General features: G+C 40.7%; 1 protein-coding gene across 4 annotated transcripts in view; it reads left to right on the top strand.

Moving 5' to 3' along the window:
• The first annotated feature begins 369 nt into the window (after positions 1–369).
• pak5 (p21 protein (Cdc42/Rac)-activated kinase 5) overlaps positions 370–12,156 on the top strand; it is a 47,514-nt gene continuing 35,727 nt past the window's right edge. For 2 of the 4 annotated variants that reach the window (XM_079645017.1, XM_079645016.1), the window contains exons 1-3: positions 370–691; positions 9,610–9,833; positions 11,629–11,673. In XM_079645017.1, coding sequence (XP_079501143.1) covers positions 637–691; positions 9,610–9,833; positions 11,629–11,673 — 324 coding nt within the window. In that variant the 5' untranslated portion in view covers positions 370–636. The remainder of the gene's footprint in view (positions 692–9,609; positions 9,834–11,628; positions 11,674–12,156) is intronic. The other 2 variants (XM_079645019.1, XM_079645018.1) reach the window with 1 other exon arrangement.

The raw sequence follows: 12,156 nt of genomic DNA, 5'->3' as shown, positions 1-12,156 counted from the left end.
AGTGATAGGGCGCATGGTGGTGCAGCACTTGACACCAAAGTTGATATCAACACATGCTGGTAGATAGTTTTGAGTGTGTGACACAAACACTATCCTGTGGATTGTGGGAACATAAAAGACACTTACACTCTATGTTGTTTTTGTGGTGGCACTCTGACAAGTGGGAGGACAGTGGAGGTCACAGGGCGCTCAGTTTGGGAAGCGGCCGGTCGAACCCAGTTAGACAAACAATGAAAGTGAAATGGGATGGGTCCGGGCTTAAGCTGTCTGGCCCAGCCTTGGCCCAGGCTGCTGGCGTAGGCACTTTTTCGTGCCCTGTGCATCTCACATCGGGAGTTATCAGAGCGTGCAGGCAGGGAGAGTCACACTGTAGCAGCAGCAGCAGCAGCAGTATTGGCACCTCGCTGGGGGCTGCAGAGTCCTGGATGTGACATGATTTGTCAATTCGATAACTTCACCCAAGTGTCGCTACTCCAGGGAATCATTGGCTTTCTAATTCAGCAATCATGGCTTGGATAAGAGACTTGCTGTTTCATGTTTCGTTGAAACAAAATTGAGGTGCATAATGGATTTATCCCAATTTGACATCAAAGTGCAACATCTGAGGAGGCTCTGATTGTCCTGGACTGTCTCGCCATGGCTTACCCAGGGCACTGTGATTGGTTAAAAGACACCGTCAGTTTTTTGCCAGGTAAGAGCAGACGTTAAATGGGTTTGACATACAAATATCTAATATGAGATATTAATCATCAGAGACATGATTTAACATGCCGCAGCTTTTCCGATTGTCCCAAGTCTTTAATCATGATTTGATCGAGGGATGTTACAAGCTTCCTGCTGTGTTGTAAACACTGTGCGAATGATAAAAAGCCTCTTCTTGCACTTGTTTACTGCTCTACAGATTCATCTACGGGGAATGGGAGGGGAAATGCATGTCTGTGTAAACAATTTTTGAGCCAATTAAATCATCTGAAGGAACAAGGTCTGGAACAAGTGAACGCAAATGCGACATAATAGAAAAGCACACACAACAAAGTAATTCGGGACAAGAGAGGCGAGGGATAACAAACCCGAGACACTATTGATGAAGAACACATTTTGCCTCACTTTGTGCATTTTTCTGTCACTCAAACCCAGTAAAGCTGCTTTTAAGTACTCTAGGAAAAAGGGCAATACCTTGAGCAAAAATGTGCCATAAGGTTTTGGTTTCATGAATCTTTTGACCTTTTTAATTACATTATAAATTCCTCCTCTTCCCTGTCGAGGCAAATAAAGCAGATAACTTTGCCCCTCCCTCAGCTTGTTTATCAGAATACACTTCATGTTGCATTTTTAATTATGTATGAACTGTATTTACATATTTGTGCATGACTGAGCACTCTGCATCTCACTACCAAATGAAGCTTCGAAATGACAAACTAAAGGATACAAAATGAATGGGGTGTTTGGTAGGGCTGCTCAATTAATTGTATTTTAATCGCAATTAGGATTTTGGCTTGCAACGATTATGAAAACAACATAATCGAAATAAAACAGTTATTATTATTTTTTTGTATCGGTTTTTCAGTTGAATTATACTTAAAATTCAGGGTAATAAACTGTTTTTTTTCAATAAATGGATGTTTTCAAAGTATATGGATAATCGTTTTTAATAATCGTGATATCAATTATTGACCCAAATAATCTAGATTATGATTTTTGCCATAATCGAGCAGCCCTAGTGTTTGGAGAACACATGATTATGTCATGCTTCCGCAGAGCGTTAGCTTGGGAAACAAAAATAGAAATATACAAACATCCACACACACACACACACACACACACACACACACACACACACACACACACACACACACACACACACACACACACACACACACACACACACACACACACACACACACACACACACACACACATGAGTTTAGCTGTAGCGTGATGCAGGTTCCAGTGAAAGTGTGTGTGTTAAGGTGTTGTTGTACATAAGGGGAAATGCCTGTGGAGGATCAGATGGTGACAGATGGTTTGAAGACAAATCAGGCTGGGAGTCAGGATCTCTGCCCTGGGACTAGTAGCCTGTGTGTGTGTGTGTGTGTGTGTGTGTGTGTGTGTGTGTGTGTGTGTGTGTGTGTGTGTGTGTGTGTGTGTGTGTGTGTGTGTGTGTGTGTGTGTGTGTGTGTGTGTGTGTGTGTGTGTGTGTGTGTGTGTGTGTGTGTGTGTGTGTGTGTGTGTGTGTGTGTGTGTGTGTGTGTGTGTGTGTGTGTGTGTGTGTGTGTGTGTGTGTGTGTGTGTGTGTGTGTGTGTGTGTGTGTGTGTGTGTGTGTGTGTGTGTGTGTGTGTGTGTGTGCTTGGCTGAGTATCTCTGTGTTTTGTGTGTAAAGTTTGTTTAAGGCTTGGTTATGTAATGCATCTTGTAAGAGCACACTGACAATTTAATCAAAAATACATTGCTTAAAATTACATATATATTAAGGCCAGAACTATATACGGTACACTTTAAGTTAAGAGCCCTCAGAGTTGGGGTGTACGAGTGAATACACTTATAGATGGACACACACACAGCCACCACTCACTCCAGTCTCACCTACCTAGAATAATGGAGTGTTATAATCTCTGCCGTATATTACCAGGTGCTATTTCTCATCCGAGTGACATTGTTACTCTTTGGCAGGAAGTAACCTTGCAGGCACTAGTTTGAAACTTCACAAAGTGCTTTACATCTGCCTATAAATTACAGCTCAGGTGGTGCTTATGTGGCAGTCAGGAGGAGTGGTGCAGTAAGTCGTTCCTCCATTTCCCAGAGGCCTTTACACTTAAAGATCATATCAGTCCAACCCCGTTTCCACCGTTGTGAGAGGACGGCTGATAAAAGCGCTGCAGGAGTACATTTGTACCTGAACAAGCACCTCCATCTGCCGCCTTACATGTGTTTGGTGTTGTTTATGTGCGCCTGCATGTGTTGTTTCGTCTCTTAGCAGTTGAGCCTCGCCTAGACGACTTAAGCCCTGCTAGCCTTTAATAATCTTATTCCCAAGAAGCACCATCTAGGTCAGGGGCTTCTATCTTCACCCTGCTCACGGACCACAGACAGGGTCCAGCACGGTGTCCTACTAACATTTTGATATGTTTTAAAAATGAAAGATCAAAGGGACAGCTAACCCTGTGATAACACATAGAGGTTTTTTCCTCTTACATGTAGGTTATCATTTTGAAATGAAGACTGTCTTTACATTTCATTACATTTAGCTGACGCTTTTATCCAAAGCGACTTACAATAAGTGCGTTCGACCAACAAAGTACAAACTTGAAGAAAACAGAATCATATAAGTACATCAGGTTTCATAGAGCCAAAACATTTCAAGTGCTACTCAACTGGCTTTAGATAAGCCAGTCCTTTTATTAGTATATACGTGCTTTGTTAGTAGTTCTATCGCTCTAAGTGGATTCGAAAGAGATGAGTTTTCAGTCTGCGCCGGAAGATGTGTAAGCCTTCTGCTGTCCTGATGTCAATGGGGAGCTCATTCCACCATTTTGGAGCCAGGATAGCAAACCCACGTGTTTTGGTGTTAGAAGCTGGGGTTGGAGGTATTGGCTGTGGAGCTCTTGAATTTAATGGAACTAGACTTGGCTTATGCTCAAAAACATACATTTGGAAAACTCTTACTTCATTTCCTGGTTACTCAAGATAATCCAAAGACATGTGAAGGAACCATTTTCTTTCTACCAAACGACACCCGGATGAGCTTCTCTTTTACTCTCAGATCCCCTTTTGCGCAGTGATACGGTTGTCAAGTAGCTCCATAGTAAGGAAATCCTTTTTACAAGGAAAAACTCACAAAGCAAGATACATGGCTGTTAAGTTTTTTAATAATTCATCAAATCTGAGTGCTTCCATTATATGTTATGGAGGCAGATATCTCTTTGGTAGATATCTATGAATAGGATTACAGGTAAGAGGAAACAAATATATTTGAGTTTTTGAGGTTCACTCTCAATAATAATAACATCTCTTTTGGAGGGCTGGAACTAATTGACAAGAAGCAGGCCTCCCTTAGTTACTGTTGCTATTCCAGCATGGCACTAAAGCAGTGTACTGTGACACCAGTGGCAGATTTACTACCCAAAATGTTTAGACCCAATCTAATTATCACTTTCACTCCACCTCAAATCCGGTTCCTAGTAGCATGTGGCATTATGGGATGTGTTTTTGCTTGTATATTGCTCTAGGGCAGGGGTCTGCAACCTTTTTGACCAAAAGAGCCATTTTGCTCCTTTTTCCCCCAAATGTTTTTGTCTGGAGCCGCAAAACATATTTCATAGCTAATAAAGTTGTATTTATTGTTATATCAGACAAAAACAATAGTTTTTTTGCATGTATTAGGCTATTTATTACATTATATACAACTGTTAACCTTTAATAAGAAACAAAGAACTCCTATAAGGAGAATTACAAATAATACACAGGCCTACTTTAAAATAAATTAAACACAGCACTTGGGGAGTCCTCTGAACATTTGAAGGAAAAAAAAATATTATTAAAATGGGCCCACTTTGAAATAAATAAAACATATAGCTGCACCCTAAAAAGAGTTAAAGGTAGGGTAGGTAAGAATGGAGAAACCAGCTCGAGTGCGCTAGAATTTGAAAATACATAACCGGAAAAAATAGGCCTCCTCCTTCAGACTTTCTTACAGAGTCCCTCCTCCAACACATACGAACGGGCATCATCAATGAGGCCACGAGATAAGTTTGTGCACAGATGGAACAGAGATGGAAGGCTGACAGGCAGGTAGGCCATCCAGTTATTTTAGCCGGGTCGATGATTGGTCGTGCTTTTTACAGCGCTACGGCTTCCAGAGATGAATTTGTGTATGTATTTATTGTCAAAGCATTTAATATATTCATTGCTATCGGGACGTTAAGAGCATTCCATGGAATATAACAAAAAGTTTTTTCTGAAATAAATTACATACCCCATTGAATTATGACGGAAGATTGTCAGCTGTCTTCCTCTCCCGTGTTGTTCCTCGATACGTAAAGGCTGCAGCACCTTTGACAACTTCTCTCTACATATCAAACATACCGGTAAACCAGCATCGTTTGCTGTGAAAGCATATAACTCTGCCCACACAGAATTAAATCCTGTGTTCCTCCGGTACTTTTCTTTGATTTATCCATAGTTCGCTCATCGAGCCGGGGGTCCCCGCGCGAGTGCCTCCAAGAAAAGGCGCTCGCGCGAGACCGTAGCAGGATGTGACGCATATTTTAGTTGACCTAATTAAAACCGTTTTGTTTTTTATTTATGTGTCACAGTATCACCTCAAAATACAAGATACGAAACATTTTCAACCGTGCAACAAAATATAAATAGTCCTAGAGTTTTATTTTATTTCCTTCTTATTTTTGTCTAAGCTCAAGGGAGCAAGAGCAGAGGGCTTAAAGGGCCGCGGGTTGCCGACCCCTGCTCTAGGGTAACAAGGGCTTCAGCTACTGAATGTGTCAGCTGGTGATTCAGTGCAAGGCTGCGATCAGGCCCTGTTTAGTCACCGTGTGTTTCTGACTGCAGACGGAAACTCTGTAGCCGTTATTTACAAAACATTTGAGCGTTGCCTTCTGTCTGAGCTGTTGTTCAGCTTCATCCTTGACGTCGTCTTTAGTGACATTGTTTTTGGGAATGTCATATCTAATCAGCATAATGTGTACATGTCAGTGTTTCATCTTGCAGCATCCACTTTGTGTACACGCTCTCAAAATAGTAACAAGGTCGGAAACCTTGGGTCGATTTCCGGAGCTTTAGGTGGACATCAGCCAAAAGGGGAAAGAGTTGCTGACATATTTGCTTTTCAAAAGAGATTCAGCAAATTATAGAAAAGATGAGAGCTAAGGATTGTTAGGCTTTTGTTTTTGCTGGCCAATTAGGGAGGATACCTGTGTGGAAGTCATTGTTTATCGTGTGAATTAGACAATGTGATATACCAGGAAAAAGAGCCATTATGTGTTTGACATTATCAAGCTCTCTTCCCGATGTTTGCCAATAAAGCCATTTTGAATAGCATGCAGCCATATTTAACTTTTCATTTTTCATTTGTACCTTTCAACATTTAGATCACTCAAATAAACAATACTTTAAAGGTGACCTATCATGCAAGATGCACTTTTGTACGTCTTTTATACATGTTTATGTGTCCCCGGTGTTCCAGGGAACTCACCAAGTGTCAGAAAACACAACCCTCTCTATTTCCCTCCATACCCAAATCTCTTAAAAAGGGGCTGCAACGGATCTGATACAGACTGATCCAGATTTGAACACTTCTATGACGTCACAGAAGTGGCGCTATGGCTATTGGGCCAACTCCACCAATCAGGAGGAGACAGCCACGGACATTGCTGTTTGAAAGCGATGGAGACGCTGTAGTACATATGCCAGGCCTGTTGATGGTGCTGTTCTCACAGAATCAGCCCATGCAAAGACAGTGTTAAACTGAGCAAAATGAGGAATGGCTAAAATGCATGATCTGTTTGGTATTTTGAAAAATAAAAAGTATAAATATGCCTTATATAGGTATGGTCCTACACTATATTATTCAAATATAGCAGGATAGGTCCACTTTGACCAAGGACTGATTTCTATGTCGGACATAGATAAGACTTTTTACAGCCTATCAATCTGACACGTTTTTACAGCTTTACATCAATTATGTTTGATCATTATTTGTACGTTTTTTAGTATCCAAACCTCATTGCTTTTGAATGACAGCTGAAGGATGAAGCTCCGTTTTCAGAACTTCACTTCAGCGCCTGAACGCACCACCAGGAAGGATTCACAAATTATCTTTCACATAAATGTCAGTAATTGAAGTTGTAAGATCAGGGCTGTTATGGTCCTTTTTTAAATATGGAATTTCATTTTAATATTATACTCAATAATATGTTTTTGCATACTTGAATTTAGATCACATCATGGTGATTTGTAATGGTTTCCTTTGAATAATACATGTTTATCTGTTGTTTCAACAACAAATAATGATTTGATGACAAAGATATTCTTCCTTACATGGGTGCAATACATCCTCGAGTCTTGAGTCAGTGTAAACCAGGGCTTACAATAAATGCAGTGTAGAAAGCAGAGCTGTGTAAACATGCCCGTGGCACAAGGTTTCTATCTATGACTTAACACCTTTTTGATCCAATATTGAACTTTCTGTGCTATGTGTGTGCTTCTGTATGCACCTCGAAGCCTTAAGCCTTCTCAGCCTCCATCCTTTCTCCGTGACTCTTTACTCTTTAGTATTCATTTGTCTATCCCTCCTTACTTTCCAACTTCACTTCACTTCTGTTTTCATCTTCTGCTTCAGCCCATTCCCCCTCCTCTCCCTCTCCCATCAATCTATCTCTCCATCTTTCCCGTTTGAGACCACTCATTTAGTCTGTCTGCTGGCTCTCCTGCAGGGCAGCAAGGGAAATGATTGAAAGAGATTACCATGATTACATTTTTGCTTTGTCTGCTTCTAGTTACATTTAGAAATGGACTCTTTGGTGACTTCTGTCTTTGCAAAGACTCAGCACTGCCTGCCGATTTAAAACAGTTAATCATTTACACGACTAAAACTGAGCCCACTGACTTCATTGACACCTTTTACCAACGGACCAGCATGTTTGTAATGTATTTTTGACAATCGGCTAATTGCTAAATCGTCTGCTAATTCTCACAAAGATGCGTTAATGTTTACGGGATGAATCTGTATGTTAAAATACTTGAGAGACTTTCCCTTTTCAGGCATTTTCAAATCAAAACTACAGGAACAAAAAGCGTGAGGAATGGAATAAACTGCGTTTAAATTTGCTCTAGCATAAGATGAAAATGTTAGCATTCCTGGCTAGGTTAATTAGACTAGGCCTACCACATGTAGTCTAGTAGTAGTAGAAGTACTATTAATAGTAGTAGTAGTTGTAGAGGTAGTACAGTAGTGTTACTCTGAAAGACAAGGGGAATAGACCTATGTGGCTCACTATATTATCATTTGTTTTTTTGTTTTTTTTCTGACTCTTTTTATTGTTAGCAAAAATGCAAAGGTTGTGGTCAAACATATACATTACATTTCCATTTTAAATAATCTAGCCTTCTGTAATACAAGCATTCACAAGCGTTACACTGAAATACACAAACAATGCTTCCTTAATTTATCCTTAGATAATCAGTTGGTGAGTATATTCTCCTCTCTTCTGGAACTGTACGATAAGTGATGTAGTCATATATATGTTTGAGTCATTATGTGTGTATTTAATACACCATTAAAGGTTTTTTTTTAAACGTATGGGCATGAAACCAACTTACTGGTGTTAGCGTTAGCATTCGCGCACACACACTAGCTAACTTCATCTGTTAGTGTGTTAATGCTAACACACTAACACTATATTGGTGTCATTCCAACCAACAACAGACACTATTGTCTGCTTAGCTATTAGCCCGCTTGAGATATCTTGAACTGTATTTTGTTGTACAATAACAGCCAGTCTAAATACAATAAAACATTTCATATTCAAGGCTGCCATACTTTTTAATCTTGATGGTAATTCTTCAAGTGGCTTAACTGAGACCTTCAAATGTGTTTTCTTTAGTGAATATGTAAATAAATGAATGTTTGAGATGGACTAGCACAGGAAGCATTATCTGTGCAAAAACAGAAGGGGAGAGAGAGAAAAGGAAGGAGGGGAGGGCGAAGGATGACTTTGTTTTCTCTGAGCACAATGCCTCGTAGATAGAAACAACACAATAGTCTCCATTCACATCCACACCAACAACATCATGACATTTTGTTCCTATGACTGGACATGGTGCATCCGCCACAACATCCAATACCACCATGGGACTTAAAAGCAGCCTCTTGGGGGTGGAGTAGAAGAACGTGTCATGGCTACACACTGTATCTAAATCACTATCAAACCTGACATAAAAAAACACAATCCTAATTTCTGATGTTTATGTTACATAAACAAAGAAACATGTTTGCACCTTGTTTATATCCTGCATTATTAGAAGGCTAAACTTGATATGGTACTGAACAGCAAAGTATATAACAGCACAGCAAAAGATAAAACATCAGTTTAAAACTGGTTGTTGTGTGTGTGTGTGTGTGTGTGTGTGTGTGTGTGTGTGTGTGTGTGTGTGTGTGTGTGTGTGTGTGTGTGTGTGTGTGTGTGTGTGTGTGTGTGTGTGTGTGTGTGTGTGTGTGTGTGTGTGTGTGTGTGTGTGTGTGTGTGTGTGTGTGTGTGTGTGTGTGTGTGTGTGTGTGTGTGTGTGTGTGTGTGTGTGTGTGTGTGTGTGTGTGTGTGTCAATATATATAATGCATGCCTTGCAAAAGTGTAAGAAGGCACATTTGATAGTGCTGTGATGCAAACTAAATGAATATCACACTCATCCTGAAGTAGTGTCACACCTTCCATATAGAGTTAGATTTAAATGACTGATTTCAAAGTGCTAAAGGCAAAATCTTGTACAATTGACAACATTGCAGGCAAGGCCATGGGTTTCATCTAAGTATTTATTTCATTACGGACAGATACTTTAGTCATCATGTTAATCTCTGGCTATCTTCTTTATGTTCCAGGTTTGCCAGGGTTTTCCAGCATGTTTGGGAAGAAGAAGAAACGGCTGGAGATCTCAGCTCCGTCTAACTTTGAGCACCGGGTCCACACGGGCTTCGACCCGCGGGAGCAGAAGTTCACCGGTCTGCCGCAGCAATGGCAGAGCCTCCTGGCAGACACTGCAAACCGCCCTAAGCCCATGGTGGACCCCTCCTACATCACCCCCATCCAGCTGGCACCCATGAAGGTAGAGTGTGAAAGGACAGAGGGCATCAAGCCTGAGCACTGTCCTTAGCGTTTCCTGTCTACTAGCTTACTTCCCTCCTTTCGTTTTACACCACTCTCGCCCACATCCCTGTGCTCTCTGTCTTTATGAAATGTACCACTGTTCTTTTCTGTCTTTGCTACTCCCTTTGTATAGCTATGTTTCACATCAATGTCGCTGTTTCTCACCCCTCCATCCGCCACCTGATACACTCAGTTGTATTTCCTCTGAGGCAGAATAGATTATTCTCCAGTGCCATCTGGCCACTTTATGCAGTATATAAACAGTTATAGTCATATCATTTTCCATGCTTTAAACCTGCATTAAGCCATTTTGTGATTTTAAATTGACAGTTCACCCCAAAATAAAAAAATTACTATAATATTTTCCCCTCACCCGTATTTATCAGTCTAAATTGTTCAGCGTAGTTTGTGAGTTTTTGAGGTCATTGTTGTACGAAAACGGTGGGGGCTTACGTGACTGATGTGCATTAATTCTGTAAATCTTTTATCCTAAAAAGCACTTTTTGTTTAGCGTTAAAATTAAAACAAGTAGGAGCAAATGTTAAACTGAATATCCACATTCTATTATCCCACTGAATGGGTTTAGCAGTTTTCTATGTTGTCACTACCTTACTATTCTAACTATCAACACAAAGACAAAAAGATACGCATGTCATAAATAACTGCATATTTTTTAAATCATTAGAGATGAAACCATAGCCCAGAAAACATGACCTAGATTTTTTTTGAGGGACTTATGACGTTCTACATTCGCCAGGTGGACAAAAACATGTATTCAATATCATTATCATATCCTATTTTCTTTTGTTTGCTGTATACAACATGTTTACAACCACATTAGCCTTAAAAATTAGATATACTCATAGACGTCCTGCCCCCTGCTGGGCATCCATTGCATAATGCAGCTTTAAAGGCAACAACTCATTGGAGTTTTCCATTACACAATGTCACAGTCTCAGAAACCCTAATGCAGACTGATGTTTATTTCCTCTTGGCTGTGTGATTTCTTCCCCCCCACACACACACACACACACACACACACTGACTGTGCTTGCGTGTCTCCCCTTGTCTCTGAACCTTCTGAGTGTCTCCTCTGATGTGTTGTTGTTCATTGGTTCTTCTTAACATATCACATCGACACATTTGACCCACTGAAAAAAGGGCCTTTTTCTAATTACATTCATTTACACACCAAAGTGTTTGATATAAATGCTCCTAAGGTTCTCTACAATTCTCACTGGGTTGTAGCAGAACATATGAAGCCCTTCTCTTGATATGAGGTTGTTTTATGCCTCATGGGTCTTCACACTGCTCAAATTGTGGTGTTTTATATCCTCCATTGTGCTGTCTGTGGTCCCATCATACTGCATGTGTGACCCACTGCCCTTCAGCTTTCCAATCTGCAAACCTTTTCGGGGTGTGTTACAACACCTGCTACACCTTTTTTGTTTCAATTAGCTCCCACTTTTACACAAAATGTTAAACTAATTTCTATGTTTTGATGTTGAAAGTTGACACAAAGCACTGCAGAACTAGGTTGCATTTTACTAAATATAATGACTAAAAGCACCATTGCGAGCATATTAATCATCACTTATTCATAAATCTCTGAGGAACCACTTACAGGTGCTGCTGACAGGAAAACACATGATCAGACATCCATATAAGTCCTGTAAGAGCGAACAGCAATATGCCATAGGAGATATCTCTGAAGAGGGGGAAACAAGAAAATAATTCTCTTGCTCTCTTCACAGATATCTCCCAAGAATGTCCGGTCATCCGAAACGCCGTTGCCCAAAGTATGACTTCCTCTTCCCTTCTGTTTTAAACCCCCCTCCCTGGTTTTAATTTTTTTGGTCGCCCTCACACAGTCTCCACTGTTTTGTTTCCACATCTCTCCTCCGCTGCCTGCTGCCATGCATTCAGGTGGAGGTGGTGTGTCAGCTGGAGCAGGAGAATGACTCCACACATGACATAACTACATTGCTCTGCCAGAGTCTTTTCTTAGGCCTCATCGCTCCACTCCATGTGTTCCATGTGCATGAGCCTCCCACAAATGACTAGATCAACTGTAACGGCATGTTCCCTTGTTTCTCCCCTAGCCACAGAGCGCCATTGATAATGATGATGATGATAATGATAATCATGATGATGATGATTCGTGCTGAGATGTGAAGTGCATGTTGCCATGACAGCTGATTCTGCTACGCTGTAGGCCATCAGTCTTTAGGAAGTAGGTCAAAAAGGGTTTGCATGTGTTAGGAGAACCCTTTCTACGATCC

Source organism: Notothenia rossii (assembly GCF_949606895.1).
Source record: "Notothenia rossii genome assembly, chromosome: 8".
NCBI classification, from domain to species: Eukaryota; Metazoa; Chordata; class Actinopteri; order Perciformes; family Nototheniidae; genus Notothenia; species Notothenia rossii.
Note: the sequence above shows the minus strand (reverse complement) of the source record. Positions and strands in the feature narration are given on the sequence as shown.